We start from the raw sequence: 19,629 nt of genomic DNA, 5'->3' as shown, positions 1-19,629 counted from the left end.
TGAAAGTAGAAGAATAACCGCTTCTTGATTACAAGTTCTCACAACGCAAGCGCACCTGGCTACCAAACCGCCACCTTGTAGCAAGAGTGGATAGTGTTTTGTTCAATAATCTCTGGGCAAAAATGGCCATTGCTGTTAAAATGAAACTCTTCTGTCTTCTTGGGTACAATGTCCATATGATACTTAAAAACCATAAGAAACAGCAAAATCAAAACGGCAGATCATCATAAACTTATTTCCAATCTCAGAGCCTTTTTGTTTTTGATTCACTTTTGGTGAGCACCATCCCAGAAAGCTTGTTGACCTCATACAGAAATCCAGCGGAGAACAGGAAACTGCACCCATATATGAGAACATAAAAAATGTCGTCAATATGAAATTCTCTCAAGATATTTGTAACAGAATTGCAAAAATAATATTGATTGGGCAGAAAATTATGATAATCTTCTATTGTTGAAATTCTTCTTAATCTGCCACTCTAAACATTTGTTATGTGCAGTAGAATATGGAAGTTTTATTATCCTACAAACAATCAGGCCCATAACAAAATTTCTAGATATCCATTGCAATTGTTCTAAATTTAATTGATTGAGGATCCTAGGATCTACAAGTATATGTAACTTTTTCCTATTTGTTCTTTTATTTAGGAAGGAAAACTATGATAAAAAGTAGAAAAACTAGATATTATAATAAATTTTTAAAGAAATCAAGGCACACATAGAAAACAACTAAACAAATTAACATAAAAAAAAAAAAAAAAAAAAAAAACCTTATAAAATTATATTTATATATTTTAAATGATAGTTAAATAATGTTTAATTTTTCATTTATTTTGTTACTTATTTTGTTTCAATTCTTTCTTTTAATCATGTTCCTCATGAACTAAAATTTTGACTCTGCCACTATATACAATTGTGTACATTATGTGAAATATGACAATCAACCGTCAACTTTTCCTAGTAATTTTTAATAAAGACTTTAGTTCTTTGCTAGGGCTTCTTCATCATTTTCTACGTTAAACTAATTTCTACATCATAGATTTGTGCCTATAGTGCCATACAATGCCCAAGTCCAAACATCAGGCCGCTTGTCAGTCAGAAATGGAACTTACCCTAAAAGAGAACAACCAAACCAGCCCAAAAAAGAAAGAGACCCAAGCGAACCCACGAGACCCTAAAAACCCTAAAACTTCCCTAATAAATACATAAATCATATCAAATGAACTAGTGTTGAGAATGCTTTCAAATATATTCCCTGATGCGGCATTCATATGAATATCCCAAGAAAAAGTAGTACACCCTATTTCATAATTATTGCATACCATGTTGTGATACAAACTCGATGGACTGTGCTAGCAGCAATGAGAGCAACTGCTTCTGCTATTATGACTGCAAAAGAGAGGTAAACAAAATTGCTTCAGTTTGACAACTAATGATAAGTTTCAATACTCTACAAGTCTATACTCTCATGAAGGCTCTAGTTTAGCTATAATGCAAGTGCACAAAAAAGCTAGTAGGATTGGGGGGGGGGGGGGGGGGGGGGGGGGGGAACCCAAGTCATGCATGAAGTTGTCCGAAACTGAACAAGTAGTTTGGTGAAAGTGGATGAAAGGAGTTAAGCAGAGACATATGCACACACAGCCACAAAAAATCGGGCTAATGGATGGTGGCTCAGATGTATACACACGAGCACTAAATGGGCATTGGTGAGCAGTGGGCACCATGCTTGCAGACTATGATGCCTAGAGACTAGCAAAGTAAGATCCTACTTGATTAATCCATGTGGACAAAATGTCTTCAATTGGGCAAAATATAGTGTAATGGGTAGGAAAACTGAAAAGGATCCAATCTATATCATCCAGATGGACTTCAACACATAATGTCTCATTAAGCAAACAATATATGAAGCTAAAGCACACTCACCAGCACCCCACCCAGTCTTCACGCCACATGTTTCCTGGAAATTTCCAATGAACTGCAAGAAGAGCATCAATCAATTCAAATTGATATGTTAAACCAATTGTATGAGTTCATACATTAGAAATGACTACATCATATGCAAGCTCAGCTTTTGATTTGTGCAGACTATAACAACAGTTGCCAATTTATTCTAGAGCATAAAGAAATAATGAACAATGAAGCATGCACATATATATGTACAAAGAAGTGCATCCATGATGAAGCACGTAAATCTACTAAGCAACATGTATAGGTATACATGCATGTATGCCTGTACTTATCTATAGTGCTGCGATGATTACTTCATTTGCTTTTGATTTTAATTATTTCATTCAAATGAATCACCATGGAGCAGAATCCCCCTTACCAAGAGACCCGTAGAGTAACAACTTCTGATTGGTAAACATTTTGTGTACATGGGGTCCCCCCCGTCCACCTCCTTTACCCTTCTTTAGACATTGTTATTATTCATGAAAAAAGAAGCTTAAGGTCCAAATTTAAAAAACACTGCTAACTTCACAGAGTAACTCTTAAGTATGAAAAAATGTACAAGATGCTCCACTTAATGCTATTCACAGAGAGACAAAACTCTTAAGAAAAATATAAAATATAACATGTAATATCAGGTTAATTACAGCTATCCACCGAAAGCTATGGGGTCATTTGCAATGTCTTTCTCCTAAACAAAAAATTGTTTACGACCTTCACCCCACAATCCAAATTAGTGTTAGATAAGTGGGGAGGTGCTGTGCACTAATCAGTCAAACTTAGCATATTTGTGCATGTTAATTGTAATTTCCATCTCACCCAAATACACTAATCAGTTAATTTTGACACTGAATTGGAAAGAAGGATGGACATCGCAAATTAAAATTGAATTAAATTGTTGATTGCAAAACTTTATAGTTTAGAGGAGAGATTGCAAGGACCTATAATTTAGAGAGGATAACTAATAAGAATAACATATAATTTCAATGAGCTGGAATCGTGGGAAATAAAAATAAAAAGAAAGAAAAGTTTGTGATTGGTGAGAAGCACCCATGTAAATGATGACACACGTTTTTTTTTTTTTTTTGATAAGTAAAATGAGGATACAAGTTGAAAGAATTTCTATTTTATTTTAATTATATAAAGTTGGTTTTTTTGGATAGTACCACATTATCACTACACAAAAGAAGAAACTAGAAACATAGAACAATTCTCATATATTTAAGTGAGATTGTCACAACACGAAAATTAACAGTCAATAAGGAGGTCTAGAACTCACAGTCAGCAGCACAAGAAATACAAGAGAACTGGTGAACCCCCCGAGTATGGTAAACAGCTCAGACGACGCTAACTTCCCTCTGTAAACTTCTTGAAGCGAGAGAATGACCATGAATAGAAGGAAGGAATAAAGCATGGAACTCCCTGCCCCTGCCATGGACTTCCAAGTTGCAAAGACAATAAAAAAGAACAATCAGCAATATTAGTCAATAACAATAACAACGATGACTACCAACTCTCAAATCCACAAGCCCATAAACAACCCCACAAACAGAAAAAGCAAATCATTTCTTCGTCCGAACGCCAATGCGAGCAACAACTTCGAATCAAATGTACGCACTTTCTTCACGTTTAAAAAGAGTAAACGAACCCAAATTCTTTCTCATATGCATTGAAAAAGGCACCCGAATGAGAAAACCCTAGCTAGCTGTTTGATTGCAACAGTTTTTTTTTTTTTGTTTTTGGTTCTCTTTTCTCGGGGCCCGAACCACCAAGAGATCTGAGATTGGAGAAACTTGTTTGTTTTTTTTCTAATCCTATTAAATAGATTTTCGCGGCAACCAAACAGTGCGTTAAGATAGTGCTAGAGATCATACCTCAGACCCGTAGCTTTTCCCGTAGAATTTAGATCCCCTTCTCTACTCTTCTCCTCAAGAGAAAAGTCTTCGTCCCAGTGTTCTACAATAAGAAGGCTGTTGCGACATTAAGCTAAATGTTGAGGGACAAAGACGTCCATATGTACATTCTAAAGGGACGGCGTCGTTTTTACACTGGGAATTGTTTTATGACTTAATAATCTCGGGACCGAACGGCGTCGTATTTATAAAGTTTTCGTTTTTTGCCTCTGTCCCTACGATTTTTGTTGAAGTGGTGGCGATGGAGTCGCCGGAGTGCCCGGTGTGCCTCCAGAACTACGATAGCGCGTGCGCGATCCCGCGGGTGCTTGCGTGTGGGCACACGGCCTGCGAGGCATGCCTAGGGAACCTGCCCGAGCGATACCCAGGGACCATTCGCTGCCCGGAGTGTAACCAACTGGTGAAGTGCCCTGCCCAAGGCCCCTCCGCTCTGCCCAAGAACATCGACCTCCTCCGCCTCAGTCTTCCTCAAAACCCTCACCCTAACTCTAATCCGCATATTTCCCAAAAACCCCGCGAACATTCCCCAAATTATGACGATCGCCATCGATTCTTGCCTCGATTTTGGTCTGACGAGTTCTATTCTCTCTGGAAGGACTGGGTCCTCCCGAACGACGCCGTTTTCATTGAAACAAAAGGTGAAGAAGGAGGAGGGGGAGGAGTAGAAGGTCTGTGTGCTGTGTTTGGTGGAACAAATGGTTCTGTTTCTTTGTTGCCACTTCGTGGGGGGTTCAGGGAGAACCAAAGGTTGAGTCTTGTGCGGATTGTTTCGTTGCCTACTGTGAGTGACTCTTCTGTGTTTAATCATAGCTACGTTGCGCGGATTATGAGTTGCTTGAGTATAATGAAAGAGGAGGAGAGAGATGAACTGGGTTTGGTTTTGAGAGCTTCTTTGGGGCGTCAGAGTGGGATGTGTAAAGTTTATGGCTTGTGGGGTGATTTGGAAGGTGGGTTTTTAGATTTAGTGTGTGAGAGACTAAGAGGGAGTTTTTTGGATAAGTTGGGTGATTTGAGAAATGGGTTTGGTGGTGGTGGTGGTTGTGATGGAGATGAGGAGGGTTCAAGTAACGTTGATATGTCTGGTTTTGCAATGATCGGTGTGGGAACTTGCGAGGCAGTTCTTGCTCTGCATTTGGAAAGTTTGGTAATCGGTTGTTTGGGTCTTTCGTGCTTTACTTTCGATGATTTTGGTCATGTTTATGTGGATTTGAGTGAGGTGTTGGTGGGGGGAAGGAAGGTTCATAAGAGTGTTGTGGAAGCTGTTTCTGGTAGGTCAAGAATTGATAACGACGAGTTGGGAGTGATTTTCAGTGGTTTATTGAAAAAGGAGGCTTTTTTGAGCCCCGAGCTGTTGCTTGAGTTGTTGAAGAAAGAGGGCGTTGCAGTAGAATGTGGAAGCTCAAGTTTTTCAATTAGCATCAGGTCAGATGTTTGGTCATTAGCTTGTGTGCTAATCAGGCTTATTATTGGACAATCATTCTCTGAGGGGATTTCGGAAATAAGCGTAGAAGGCTCTGATTATTCTACTCTGTACGTGAGTTGGGTGGAGAAAGTTAGTTCTTTGTTGGAAACCAATTTGGGTTCAGCATATGCTTCATTGAGTCAGATTCTCTGTAAATGTTTGAATTTTGATCCAGATAGTCGCCCACTTGCAACTGATGTAAGAAAATGCTTAAGGGAATTGCTAATTAAACCTCAATTTGATGCCTTGGGTGGTTTTGAGGGTGCAATTAACGAGGACAGCACATGGCATTGCTTGATTTTTGGGAAACTGTGTCAGTTGCCCGCCGAAAGAGCAGAAACACGGAAAGAAGATGGTGGAGCAGAACTTGATCAAGTTGACGAGAGGGTTGACAAAAACTTTCTTGATGGCCTCTCTGAGGGAGTTATCAAATTTAAAGATCTTCAGGGCCATCTTGATTGTATTACAGGGTTAGCAGTTGGAGGTATGAATTCTATACGTCTTTTTTTTTTTTCATTCCAAGTAATGATATCTAAAGAGTTATTTTCTTTACTACATAGTAATCCATGGACAGGGATTCAGTTATTTTGGGTGTTAAGACTGCTGTCAGAATGCTGAAACTTGAGAATTAAGATATCTCCTAAGGGGCAAGGGGTTGTGAGTGCGAGGTTTATTTAGTTCCCAGTACTATGTGCACCAAGTGGTCGAACATAGTGGCATGTCTGTAATTACGGTGAAAAAGTGGGGTAAGGTAGGTAGGCCTGACAGTGATGGCTCTCGGTTATTGGAACACGATAAACCTCGGGCTTGCAAGTTGGGGATTACCTCCTTTCTTTATTGTGTATTCAGAGCTTTGAAACTTCAATGGTTGCAAATGCTTTGAGATTGATTTCTAAGCAAAATCAGTATATTCTTCTTCCAACACATGCAATCATTTTTATTTTAAGTGTACAAACTGTGACTTGCAATGTGCAAAACTTTTATGCTCTCCAAGAAAAACGAAAATGAATAAAATTAGATGTTGTTGGGGCACTCTGGTGCCTTAGCGGTTTTATTCTGTCCGAGTATATTGCTTTCAAATGACAACTTTTCTTTTATCTTGTAGGGGGTTTTCTGTTTAGCTCCTCATTTGATAAAACTATTCACGTATGGTCTTTGCAGGTACAGACTCTAAAGGCACAATTTTTGAAGTTGCGAGTTTTACCACTAGTTCAATTTGTATAGAATCATGTTAAGTAATTAATTGTTTTTTGACAAATATATTGCTTCCTTCATTGGTGATGATAATTTCAAAAGGCTGAAGTGCAGTAATATTCGTAGTTTCCAGTTACATTTTCTACCCAGTAAATTTTTCAAATGCCGTAGACACGTCATGATTTGGCATCTCTCTCTCTCTCTACTCTCTAGTGGATTCAGTAAGTATAGCTCTATAAAAGACAAAGTAGCAGGAAATGTATGTATTCTTGCGTTTAGCAATAAATCATACACACAGCATGCCTATTGCTTGGAATACTGCCTTTCCAGAATGAAAGAGGGAGCTGCTATCTAGGATATGGGAACATAACAATGAAACTTTTAGAACCATATTTCTGGATAGTTTTCCATGATACCAGAACAAGTCTAAATTTGGCCGGAAGGCTTATTGTGAGCCTTTAATGCTGCCTATTTTTGTGTTAATTGCTTCGTCACTAAATTTGAGAGAGTGCTTGACCATTTCAGTCAGATTCTTTTGCAGTGAGTTGCAATTGTTGCATTTAGCTTGTGAAAGCCATGTATAATAGCAGGACTTCTTGTTTTTTAGATTTGGAAACTAATGAGCAACTTTTGAGAGAGTTGCCATAAATGTTTCTAGTTATTTATTAAAACCTACTACTTTTAGGATGTTAATACAGCTTATTCATCGCTATAGTAATTAGTAATGTTGTGTTAAGTCATCTCTATATTAATGTTGTGATTTTATAGTCTAGGAATACTTCTACATTTTGCAGTTCTTATTTCAAAATTGCTTGTGGAAATCGTTTAATTACTTGATAGAATGCAATGGAGGTTAAAGAAAGGTTGCTTGTAGTGATAATTACAACAACGATTCGTATTCCTGATTTTCATACATTCTTAATTATCTTCCCTGAAATGTATTAGCAAGTCTTGTCTAGTCTACCTGTTTGCTCTTCTATAGTACACATTGTTTCACTGCTTTATTTGTAATTCTGCACCACCATGATTAGAACCCTCCGAAGATATAAGATAGAAACTGATTGTATGATGTTGTAAAGTTGTCCCTGAAGATAAATTTGAAGGAATAGGGATTTACTATCATTTGATTTATTTAGCTTTTTTATTTTTAGTTTTCTAGTTTTGGGGATTGTATTCTTTCTCTTCAATTCTAATAAGTTCCTTTGGTGCATGTATAATGTAGGACTTCTCTTATATACACACATTTAGAGGTCATGAGCATAGAGTCATGGCTCTACTTTGTATGGATGAAGAACAACTGTGCATAAGTGGTGATAGTGGTGGTGGCATATTCGTCTGGGACAGTAGTGTCCCGCTTGTGCAAGATCCTTTAAAGAAATGGTATGAGGAGAAAGATTGGCGCTATAGTGGTATTCATGCCCTGGCCATTTCAGGAAATGGCTATCTGTATACTGGCAGTGGAGATAAATCAATAAAAGCATGGTCATTGCAGGTAATTTATTGTATTATTGTGTCCTGTGTTATCTTTTAGAACATATTTCCAGTGTTATGCGAAGATACATGAACTAGATTTTCTTTTCCAGGATGGCATTCTGTCATGCACAATGAATGGACATAAATCAACTGTTTCCTCTCTTGCTGTACGTGATGGGGTTCTTTACAGTGGCAGTTGGGATGGAACGATCCGATTATGGAGTCTTAATGATCATAGTCCATTGGCAGTATTGGGGGAAGAGACGCCTGGATATGTGACCTCTGTCTTGTCCCTTGCTGTTGACAAGCATATGCTCATTGCAGCTCATGAAAATGGATGTATCAAGGTTTTATATTCTCCACTTGCTTGAGCTGGGTTATATTAGTTGAGGGGTATTTTGACACCACTTGGATATGAAATGATTTTATTAGACTTTCAAGTTAATAAATCAATAGCCTGCCTAAAATGATTTTGTCATGTTAGGTTGATATATTATCATAATGAGAATGAAAAGTGGAAAGCATTCCATTTATCAACATCCTAAAGTCTCCTTGCATATATTCAAAGAAAGGCAGACTTGCAGTGCTATAAGATCCTCAAACTCATGTCGGCTGACTTCTGAGACAGTGGAAACTTTCTTTTTCTATGAACTATTCAAACTGGAATGAGCAGATATGAACTTTCTAGCACACAAAAAACAAAAATTGGCATTTTTGTTGACTGGTCATACCAATAAAGCACTAAGCATCCCTGCACCATAAAGTTTCAAAGCCAATAAGGATTTGCTGTTTGTTAGTGTTTTTTACCTATGGACTTCATTGTTAAGTAATCATATGCTTTTGCCGCTTCCTTCAGGTCTGGAGGAATGACGTATTAATGAAATCTACACAGTTACACAGTGGTTCCATTTTTACTACTGGTTTGGAGGATAAATGGCTATTTACAGGAGGCTGGGACAAAGTTGTCAAAGTACAGGTACACATGCAAAATACTGTATATGTTTCTACATATATAATGAAATTTAGCAAGTTTGCCATGTTAACCCATTTTAGAGTTCATTCTGTAATACTTGGTGGCATCTGGAATTTCTTTTAGCTCTGAATCTAATTTAAATTGGTGAATAGATGATATATTGTTTCAGTTGATTTCTTTTTTTCTGCATTTGAGTTCTTTTTCACTTTTTGCAGACTGATTAACTTAGCTATTGACTTGTAGGAATTATCAGGAGATGAGTTTCAAATGGATGTCATACCAACTGGATCCATCCCTTGTGGTTCTGTCGTGACAGCTTTGTTATGCTGGCAAGGAAAGCTTATAGTCGGATATGCTGATAGGGCTGTCAAGGTATGACACATTTTATGCTATAAAGTTCATGAGAGACTCACACTATAGTCTTTGTTTTTCAATCTTTTGTTAGGTTGATGCTTTGACATTTGCATGAAAATGAAGCCTAAGTTTTGTTGTCTTTAAGTCATTCTTCATTATAGCTGGCATCACTTCCTTATGACACTTTCCTTGTTGGATGAAGAATATATCATGTACTTGATACTGATTTTCTGTACTTTCCTATTTATTCATTTTTGTGTACAGTTGGTCTTCTAGAACATGGTCAACTATGATACATTTATCTGATCAAGCTCATGGCTTGAATGTTAGACTGGTTGGAGAGTTTGAACTCTATACAATTTTGTTTTTTATTCTCTCTCTCTCTCCATGTAGGGAAGATAAGAAAAAAAGAAAAAGATGATGGTATAACTAAATATGATAATAGAGATTAAAATGATATTTGGAAACGTAGCTTCTTTGGTGCTTAGTTTTTCCGATTTCCTTATTCTTTTTTCTTCTTCTAGCTAGGTGTTTTTCTTGTATACTTTCTGTGTACCTGGGTTGTGCTTTTCGCTTTTAATGATATTTCAATTACTTACAAATAATAATAGAGATGGAAATGGCATACCTTGAGCATGTATTCTTAGTTTGTGGTAGGAAACAGACTTGATTCATTGCCAAGTTCTGGAAGTTACCAGGATAATAAACTGAAAGGAAAATTGTTTAAACCTTTAAGTTTCAATAATTTGTTGAACGGTAAGCATCCATAGCCATTCTATTGTCCTCCCATTTTTGTTTTCACCATATATTAAATGCTCAATCAGTGGGTCTTGGTTTGATTGCTCCAGGTGTATTATTATGGAAAGTGATCCTGGTGTCACCTGGTATGCTGTTGTTGATTTGCTTTTTGTGATGGATTAAGTGCTTTGGCAGCCACAGTACTTCACTGTATGGTTGAGTTGTGCAATGCTAGTGTAATGCTGAAAGCTGATTGATAGATCTGGTAGTCTTTGGCTGGTACCAGATCTTGAAATTCCACAGGCAAGATACATGAACACATCTCATACTGCAGATAGGAGGTAGACTGAAAACTATTGTTCATACAACACAAATATCTGTTCATTGTGACAAGTGGTAGTGAAGATCTTGATGTATACATAAACTGATGTAAATCTAAAATGCAATTACCCACGTTCGGGCAGTCTTTGTGCATGGCTTGTAGCTCTAATTTTACAATATATTTTTTATTTATTTATTTATTTATTTTTATAATAGTCAAAAACATTCTAATTTTTTTTTTTTTTTTTTTTTTTTTTATAAGTAATCTCATATTATTAAAAAGCGCAAAGGGGCGCAACTCTAGTGTACGAAAAGTATACAAAAGTGTCTTTAATCAGAGAAAACAAAAAGAGCATGAATTTAAAAACTCTGCAAACGTAACACATCCTATAACCTATTGGGAACCATCTTTTGAATTGTGGGAATTCACTAGACTACGGTCAATGACTCGATTAGTTTTGTGAGAGATCATTTAAAAAGACAACTTTGAATATGATCAAGGAGACTTCTCTTTCCAACTAAAAGCCATATAAAAAATAAATAACTTAATGGGGTTTATTCGTCAAAAGTAAAAGAGAATCTACTAGTTTGCATTCTGCTAGCAAAAAAAAAAAGATGATTTGTCAGTTGGCAGTAATTATAAAGATAAAACATGCGATAAGCCTGGTGGAATAATTTGTATGTCATCAATATGCCAATAACAACAATAAAGGCCAGCCCTTTTTGTTAAAAAATGTTAAAAGACAAAATTCAAAAGACTATAAGCCTTCGAGCTTGTTTGGAATGACGCTAAGAAATAAATCTTCAATTTTTGAAATAAACTTGAAAATTAGGGTTTTTCTAAAAAGCTTTTTTCAAGTTTTTATTTTTTTATGAACAAAAACTACATTTTCTAACGCAATTGAAAAAATGCTCTTTTAATCTTTTTAGTTGTAAAATCTTAAGAAAGCTTATCTCTAGAATTAAGTATTCCTTTCTCCTTTTGTCTTTGAGTCTTTTATAAATTAGAGTATGTGTTTGATGGTTTAAAAAAGTGATTAGCCAAAGCCTTTAAAGTAGATTTTTGAGTTAAATTTAAAAAAATTATGAAGAGGCCATTATAAATGCTCTAACAACAACGAATATAGAATAAGCCCGGAAGTCTTGTAATAAAAATCCTTCTGAATGTTCTATAATTTTAATGTATTAATAATTATCTATAATATATATATTTATGATAGTTTTAAAATAATATATATATATATATATATATATATATATATAATAATAAAATTTTATGATATAAAATTAATCTTAATTTGCCTAGTAAGAGAAAATTGGAAACTAAAAATTCGAGCTTAAGCTCAATTTCAAGCTCGAGCCGAGTTCAAACAGTAAATACTTGGTAGAGACTAGAGAGTCGCGCAGATACACTGCGTGTGCATGCAAATTGGAAACAACTGGTCGGTGATGCTAGTTTTTGAATTTTGAGCTTACTACTTTTAATTAGCCCCCCGAAGCGTACAAACGAGAAAACAACTCTCCACACTCATGGCCACTGTGCCTGCTCTCCTAAACCCCTCTTTCCTCCCCCCAAATCCTCCCAAACGAACTACCGCATTCTCTCTTACGAAACCTTTTCTCACTCTAGCACCTCCTCCTTCTTCTGCTTCTTCTTTGTATCGGCTTCCACGACGTCGTGTGGCCCATACGCCTATTGCAGCGTCCGTCAAGGTTCTACTCTGCTCGACGACCACCATATGTTTGACAATATGTTTATGTTATATTTTTCACCACTAATTTTATTTTATTTTCCCGTTTAGGACCATTTGGGTCTTCTGACTAAGACGTGGAGTGATTACACGAGCTTAAACCAATGGGTTGTGCGCGACTATTACCGTCTAGTGAACTCCGTGAACGCCCTCGAGCCGCATATTCAGAGGCTCTCGGATGAGCAGGTTTCTGGGTTCAAATTGGTTTTCGCTTAGCTGCAATTTCTTTAGTTGGTGTTTTTTTGTATAAACGGGTTTGTGTTTGTTGTTGTAGCTAACTGCGAAAACCGTGGAGTTTCGTCGTCGAATAAGACATGGGGAGACGCTTGCCGATATTCAAGCTGGTTAAATAATCTGCTTTTCTGTTTGAGTTTCAAATTTGCAGATAAATGAATTTTATAATATGGTCAATGTTTGTTTAATTTAATCTTTGCAGAGGCATTTGCTGTTGTTCGTGAAGCTGCAAGAAGGAAACTTGGAATGCGGCATTTTGATGTGCAGGTCTCTGTCTTATACACACACAACCACGCATTTTGCTACGTCAGTATTCACATAAATATGTCAATAAGCTTATATACGTTTCCAATTCCAATGATAGGTTATTGGTGGAGCGGTGCTTCATGATGGGTCTATTGCCGAGATGAAAACGGGAGAAGGAAAGACACTGGTTTCCACATTAGCAGCATATCTTAATGCCCTGACTGGTGAGGGTGTTCATGGTACGTGGTTTATTATAACCTGTTTGTTTGATGGTTTTAAGTTTCTTTGAGAAATTAGAATATGTTACGGGAAGTTACTACATGCTGGTAATAAAGCATAATTTTAGAACTAGGTTGATATACTTTTTACGTGCAAATTTTTGAATTTATGTGCTTGGGAAAATCCAAAGGGATATTGGAATAACAAAAACGACGACGACTAACAACAAATAATAATGATAATGGGGAAAACAATTCAATATGGGAGGAGTTTCTACTCTCTGTCATCTACCTTTGAGGCTCCATTTGTTTTGTAAGAAGCCATTTCCTGATAGGAACTCATGATTAAGTTTGTTTCTTCTTTAAACCAATTGGTCCAATGTTTCTACCTAACTGCATCTGAAGATCATTTCACTTGCTTTGTTTCTTGCAATAGAAACACTTCCCTGAAAATAAGATAACACCAGAGTCGCTTTACATTACTGTGACTGTAATGCTTCATGTACTCCTTCTCATACTGGAAAAATATGGTAAAAACGACATCCAAACAAGCTTCCTTTTAACAAGTATTTGTTATTTGGTAACTTAACATTAGCTTTTCCAAGTGCTACCAAATAAAGCATGGGTTTGTCTGCCAGGAAAAACCTTTCATCAAGATACTAATAAATATCCACCCTAAGAATTTTTTGTTTTGAAAGAAATTTTTTTAAGAAGTCGGATGGATTTGTTCCTTCCATGCTGTTCAACGAGAATAGAAACATACATTTTCCCCTCTTGCCATTGTTTGAAGCTGCTATCATATTGTTTTTTCTTTAAGAATAATATTTGAAACACAAAAACCCAAGTGTCGGGGTGAGCATTTAGTTTGTAGGTATGTAATATTATTTAATATGTTTCCACTAGAAGCACTAGATAGACCTCTTTTCTAGCCTTTATTTTTGCCAAATATTTAACGCAAGATCATGTATGTGGTCTGCATTACTTTTATTTTATTTGATCAGAAAAAATTGAAAGTTGCCAGCCCAATATAATTTATGAGAACTTCACTTTGGCATATGCAGACAGTTGATTGTATTGGCATTCCCAACCTCACTGATATCAGGCTCCTGAATGACTATTGTATATTTTAAGTAGATTTTGGAAGATAGGAGAATCTTTGAGAAATACTTGAAGTCCCATATATCGGTAAATTTTAAGTCAAGGCTGCTAAAAGCATGTGCATGTGAGTTTTTTCTCATGATTTTTTTCTTAAACATGTAGGAACATAATAATCAGAAGCATATAAAATGAAAGCAAACAGCAGACATGATAGGTGGTCAGTGTCTCTTTCTCTATAGGAACTAAACTTCTTGGTAGATTGTTTGAAATTCTTTCTGCTAAAGTCTTGCAGAAATGATTTTTTTACACAAGATTATGATTGCTTCAAAGTTTTGGCAGGACAGATAATGCATTGGGTTCTTTTGTTAATGCTGATTATGGTGTTGGTTGTCCTGAAGTCATTCTAATGATGTTTTTTGGTTCTCTCTCTCTCTCTCTCAACAGTGGTAACTGTCAATGATTATTTAGCTCAACGTGATGCTGAGTGGATGGGTCGTGTTCATCGTTTCTTAGGTCTTTCTGTGGGTCTAATTCAGGTAATTTTCCGTGAATCCAGCAAAAGGAAAAAAGGAAAAAAGAGATAAAAAGAAAACAAAAGGTGATTGCCTATAAGTACATGCAAAATTTTCAAGCAAGTGCAGGGGTAAGCTAGGCTAGGACCTGGTTCCTACTGATATTCTGTTGGGGACATAAGGGCTGGCCCAGACTCCAAGTAAAGTTATTTGTATACAATAAAGACATCTGTAAATCACTATTAAAATGCACATCTATATTGCAACTTATATAGCTTTGATCTTTGTTGCTTGCATATATAGAGGGGGATGACAGCTGAACAGCGAAGATCCAACTATGGATGTGATATAACATACACCAATAATTCAGTAAGTAGTTTCCATGTTTATGTAGTACTATGATGCTTATTGCAGGTGTTTTATGGCTTTACAATGGTTTATTAACAATCTTGTTGAATTTTTTTCATGCAGTTGATTATTGACCTGTATACCCTTTATTTGTTTTCCTCGTTTCTGATTTGTTGTTTTTCTGAATGTTGGCAGGAGCTTGGGTTCGATTATCTGCGAGATAATCTTGCTGGAAATAGTGGACAACTTGTGATGAGATGGTATATTTCATAATTAATTGAAGTTCATCTTTATTTTTGTTATTGGACTACTAGGAGTATTCACTGCAAAGCAGGCCGAAGCCCTTTCATTTTGCAATAGTTGACGAAGTCGATTCGGTCCTTATAGATGAAGGAAGAAATCCTTTGTTAATCAGTGGGGAGGTAATGCTGGCCTGCTTTTATAAGTGTGGCTCTTTAAAAATTACGAATTATAGTATTGCATATTAAAATTTTACAACAGTAAAATATATAGAAGTACGAAGTATGTTATTAACAGACTATCCTTCCTTTTTCTTTATTTCAGGCTAGTAAAGATGCCGCAAGATATCCAGTTGCTGCTAAAGTAGCTGAGCTGCTTGTGCAGGGCCTTGTGAGTCCAGTCTTTTTTCTTTTCTTATGTTTGATTAAGCTACAAAATTATTGTTCTTGAGCAGTTCAGCAGACTTGTGGTTTGGTTCCATCATGTTATATGTAAACTAAACTGCCCTCTAATACAATTTTGTTGATAGCATTACAACGTGGAGCTTAAAGATAATTCAGTGGAGTTGACTGAGGAAGGGATTGCGCTTGCTGAGACGGCTCTCGAAACAAATGACCTATGGGATGAAAATGATCCCTGGGCTAGGTGAACATGAATTTCTTTTGGTTTTGTTGTCACTGTAATGTTATTACTGTGTTTGACAAATAGTGTGTGGAATATCAACATTACCTGCTGTCTCTTTCTCGTACCATTCTCTATTGTTCTGTTTTTAACTTGTTCTTTCAAGTAATTACAAACCAACTTTTTTCTGTTTTTCCTGGGAAGTTTCAAACAACTCTTATTTTGTTTGATTCAGAATCCTTCAGTGATTGAAGTGAATTGGATGCATATAGCACACCAGCTGCTTTATCCATTAACAATTATGAGTTGTTTTCTTTTAAATTTCAACTTTGTAGTTAACATTGAATTATCACAGGTTTGTGATGAATGCTTTGAAGGCTAAAGAATTCTACCGGCGAGATGTCCAATACATTGTTAGAGATGGGAAGGCTCTCATAATCAATGAGGTATTGCCTGGGATTTTATGCATTTTAATTCTCTAAGTATGTTCCTTTATCAGATAATCAGCTTGTATTGTTTTTGTGGGTTGTTTCTTGACGGGTCGGTGATGAGGCTTTTGCTTCATGTATACTCCGTGTGTACTAGGGGCGCCTTACGCTGTTTTTTTTTTAATAAAATTGCAATTACTTTTCAAAAAAAAATTTGTTTTTGTTCTAACTTTTGTTATTTGTTTATGTCTTTGTATGTTTAGCTTTTGGTTGTTGTCACTCTTCTACAGTAAAAGTTCACAAATTTTATTCTCAGATTATGCGGGCTTTTGCTCTGGCACATACTGATCTGAGACGAAGAAAATTACAAAGAAGAATGATTGAGAATCCAAATCCACGCCTAAATGCCCCTTCTGAAGCTGAAGTCTACCTAATATATTCTATTGTCCTTAGACATTTACATTAGGGTAAGGAAAATCTCCAATATAACTACTCTACAATCAGCTTACTAATATTTAATGACAATTAGGTGACAAATATCTGAAACAGGAAAATAGAAAAATCAAATGTGTTAGGCTTAAGTATTGATGAATGCCTAGGGGTCTCCTAGTTTTCAGGAAAAAGAAAAGGAAAGTCATCAAAGTTAAAGAGAAATATCTTCTAGCACAACTAGAGATGATGTGTATATAATTGAAACAAAATATTCATGTTAAAGCCATAGTTTTTTTTCTCCTCCAAATCGAAGAAACATTTGACTTTTGGAGATTGTTCCAGATGCAACATACTATTAAAGTATACACTTATTCTTCAAGCCCTTGAAATTCGGAGAAGGTTAGGTTTTGTTTTATCTTATTAGAATATGGGACCACTTTAGGAGTCCGTTTTCATTGTCTATTTACATATGGAACCCCAACCGTCATTTTTCCTTATGAACATTCTCTTGCAATTACAATACCAGTGCTACAAAATTAAATTTCATCTTATTTTTGTAGCAGACCTATTAATTTATAATATGAAGGAAATTTGGACCAAATAATCCTTCTAAACTCTGGCCAAATGTTATTGGATAGGATTCATTGTAACTATTCCTTGTTTCTAAAAGCATAGGAAAGACAAAATACACCTATAAAACTAAAGGCAAATACTTTTTGGGTAATCTTCCAGCAAAGAATTGGTTCAGGAAAATGAGGGCTTCCTTTTATGAGGGCACTGACTAAATCAGATACCTGCATTTAAGAGTGTAATTCTAGGTCTAGATCTTGCTCGAGGAAAATGATTCATAAAGTGGTGCTAAAATTGGATGTGGAAGCTGTCTCAAAGATACCATGAAGATGGAAAGTAACTATCGTTTTAAATGAGTGGAGCTCATACTTCTGATGGCACAAGTTTTATCACCAGATTATGACCTTCTAAGGGAATGGAACTTTGGGCAGACTATAGATAACCATGTCCCAAAAGTTCCGAAACCTTCTTGTAGAATTGGCATATTCCCCCTCCCTTGGAGCCATTTACTTATAAAAAAAAAGAAAAAAGAAAAAAAAAAGGCATCTTAGTTGCTTTTTCTCAGTAAATTGCGCTTTTTAATGAATTTTGCAATTACTTATAAAAAAAAAAAAATTGTGGTTATGCTCTTCAGTTCAAATTTTATTGTTTTTGTGGGTTTTAATTCTAACAGCTACAAAGAAGTCATTGGAAATCTCAAATATAAGTTACTCTATATTTCCTTTCATATATCTCAAATATAAGGCTCTATGGCAATTTCCTTTTGCTGGAGGTACACTTTCTCCAAATTTATCATTTCGCATATAGCTGCTATATATATATATATATATATATATATATATATATATATTTGTGTGTGTTAGAATATTAATTTAAATAATTAAATCCACCATTTTCTATAAGTTTAAACTTTTGGAGTAAACAGTGATTTAACATGATATCACAATGGAGGTTATGAGTTCGAATCCTGGCTCCACAATTTATCTCCCATTTCAGTCAAATATTCTACATGTTGGGTCTGATTTATTGAGGGAGAGTTTGGGTCTACACAGGAAAGGGATTGTTAGAATATTAGTCTAAATAATAAAATCCACTATTTCTTATCTGCTTGAGTTTTTAAGATAAATGGTGATTTAATAATACACATACACGTATATATATATATATATATCTATGTATGTATGCATGCATGCATGCATGCATGCATGTATGTATGTATACATATACTTTTATGGGTATAAATCATGTTCTTACCTAGTTTTCTGGCTTAAAAACTTTGGCAAAATTAGTGATCATGATGATGTTGATGGCATATTTCATTGGCAAATGCATGCATGCATGTATGTATGTATACATATACTTTTATGGGTATAAATCATGTTCTTACCTAGTTTTCTGGCTTAAAAACTTTGGCAAAATTAGTGATCATGATGATGTTGATGGCATATTTCATTGGCAAATAGGTTTTGAAGGAATCTCATTGTTCAATTAAATTGAAATTTTCAAAAAATATCTGCAGCTGACAGGCAGAGTTGAAGAAAAGAGGAGATGGTCTGATGGGATTCATCAGGCTGTAGAGGCTAAAGAAGGTCTGAAGATTCAGGTATACATTGATTTTTATTAGTTTGATTATGAAGTTTGTTCTGCACACTATCATGATTTATATTGACCTTACGTGATCTTAAGTATAATATTTATGCACTTGCTAGGCTGATTCAGTTATTGTGGCGCAAATCACATATCAATCACTCTTTAAGCTTTACCCAAAGCTGTCAGGGATGACTGGGACTGCAAAAACGGAAGTATGGACGTTAATATGGATTCTAACTTTGTATTTAACCATATTTTGAATTAGTTCTTTGCTAGTTTTTCCTAATGCTGTTCTCATGAAAGAGTTCCATTTTAATCATTCCAGGAGAAAGAGTTCTTGAAAATGTTCAAGATTCCAGTTATTGAAGTGCCCACAAACCTTCCAAATATTCGTAAAGATTTGCCCATCCAAGCTTTTGCTGTAGGGCATTCAACTTTTATACTTTGTTTTGTTTTCTGTTTGCCTTATTTCAACTTGACTAATGCTCTGGGTTGTATGTTATTTTAGACTGCTCGAGGAAAATGGGAACATGTTCGTCAAGAGGTTGCTTACATGTTTAGATTGGGCCGTCCTGTTTTAGTTGGAACCACTAGGTGAATCTCTGGTTTGCCTGTCAATATGCCCTATTTAACAAGCTTGCACTAGGCTTTGTGTATGGCTAATTTAATCTGCCTCCATGATTTATATCCTAGTATTTCATTGTTTATAACTTGACTTTGGTACAATATATTGGATGTTTCATGCTGCCTGCACTATATGTGCAGAACATAGTGGGAGGGGGCTAAAAAAGTTCTAAGATATATTGATGGCTTCTACCCCTTAAACAAGGGCCTTAACTCTGTGGAAAGGCAGCCCTTCTACACATAATGGGAGTCAAATTTCGATGACATAAAAACTTGGTCAGAACAATAAGATTATCCATATCCTCATGAGGCCTTCCGCCAATACCAAGTAGGATAATGTTGA

At 35.9% G+C, this 19,629-nt stretch overlaps 2 protein-coding genes across 5 annotated transcripts in view; one reads left to right on the top strand and one right to left on the bottom strand.

Annotated features, from left to right (window-relative positions):
- On the bottom strand, positions 1-3,972 carry LOC133867060 (uncharacterized). Its single transcript, XM_062303739.1, has 5 exons — positions 3,821-3,972; positions 3,226-3,384; positions 1,923-1,974; positions 1,322-1,388; positions 1-335 (listed from the first exon to the last, which is right to left on the bottom strand). The coding sequence occupies exons 2-5, from the start codon at positions 3,379-3,381 to the stop codon at positions 245-247; spliced, it is 366 nt and encodes a 121-aa protein (XP_062159723.1). The 5' UTR covers positions 3,382-3,384; positions 3,821-3,972; the 3' UTR covers positions 1-244.
- Positions 3,973-4,055: 83 nt separating this feature from the next.
- Positions 4,056-19,629, top strand: part of LOC133867059 (protein translocase subunit SECA2, chloroplastic) — a 28,318-nt gene continuing 12,744 nt past the window's right edge. For 2 of the 4 annotated variants that reach the window (XM_062303736.1, XM_062303735.1), the window contains exons 1-16: positions 11,741-12,087; positions 12,177-12,311; positions 12,400-12,469; positions 12,562-12,626; positions 12,724-12,844; positions 14,366-14,457; positions 14,737-14,802; positions 14,977-15,041; positions 15,116-15,203; positions 15,346-15,411; positions 15,551-15,666; positions 15,998-16,088; positions 18,592-18,675; positions 18,782-18,874; positions 18,988-19,083; positions 19,171-19,256. In XM_062303736.1, the coding sequence (XP_062159720.1) occupies positions 11,905-12,087; positions 12,177-12,311; positions 12,400-12,469; positions 12,562-12,626; positions 12,724-12,844; positions 14,366-14,457; positions 14,737-14,802; positions 14,977-15,041; positions 15,116-15,203; positions 15,346-15,411; positions 15,551-15,666; positions 15,998-16,088; positions 18,592-18,675; positions 18,782-18,874; positions 18,988-19,083; positions 19,171-19,256 (1,517 nt within the window). In that variant the 5' untranslated portion in view covers positions 11,741-11,904. Of the gene's footprint in view, positions 5,806-6,426; positions 6,483-7,737; positions 8,008-8,098; positions 8,336-8,844; positions 8,965-9,204; positions 9,334-10,163; positions 10,525-11,740; positions 12,088-12,176; positions 12,312-12,399; positions 12,470-12,561; positions 12,627-12,723; positions 12,845-14,365; positions 14,458-14,736; positions 14,803-14,976; positions 15,042-15,115; positions 15,204-15,345; positions 15,412-15,550; positions 15,667-15,997; positions 16,089-18,591; positions 18,676-18,781; positions 18,875-18,987; positions 19,084-19,170; positions 19,257-19,629 lie in introns of those variants that run through there. The other 2 variants (XM_062303738.1, XM_062303737.1) reach the window with 2 other exon arrangements.

Source organism: Alnus glutinosa, chromosome 4 (assembly GCF_958979055.1).
Source record: "Alnus glutinosa chromosome 4, dhAlnGlut1.1, whole genome shotgun sequence".
NCBI lineage: Eukaryota > Viridiplantae > Streptophyta > Magnoliopsida > Fagales > Betulaceae > Alnus > Alnus glutinosa.
This window is presented reverse-complemented; position numbering and strand designations above follow the sequence as displayed.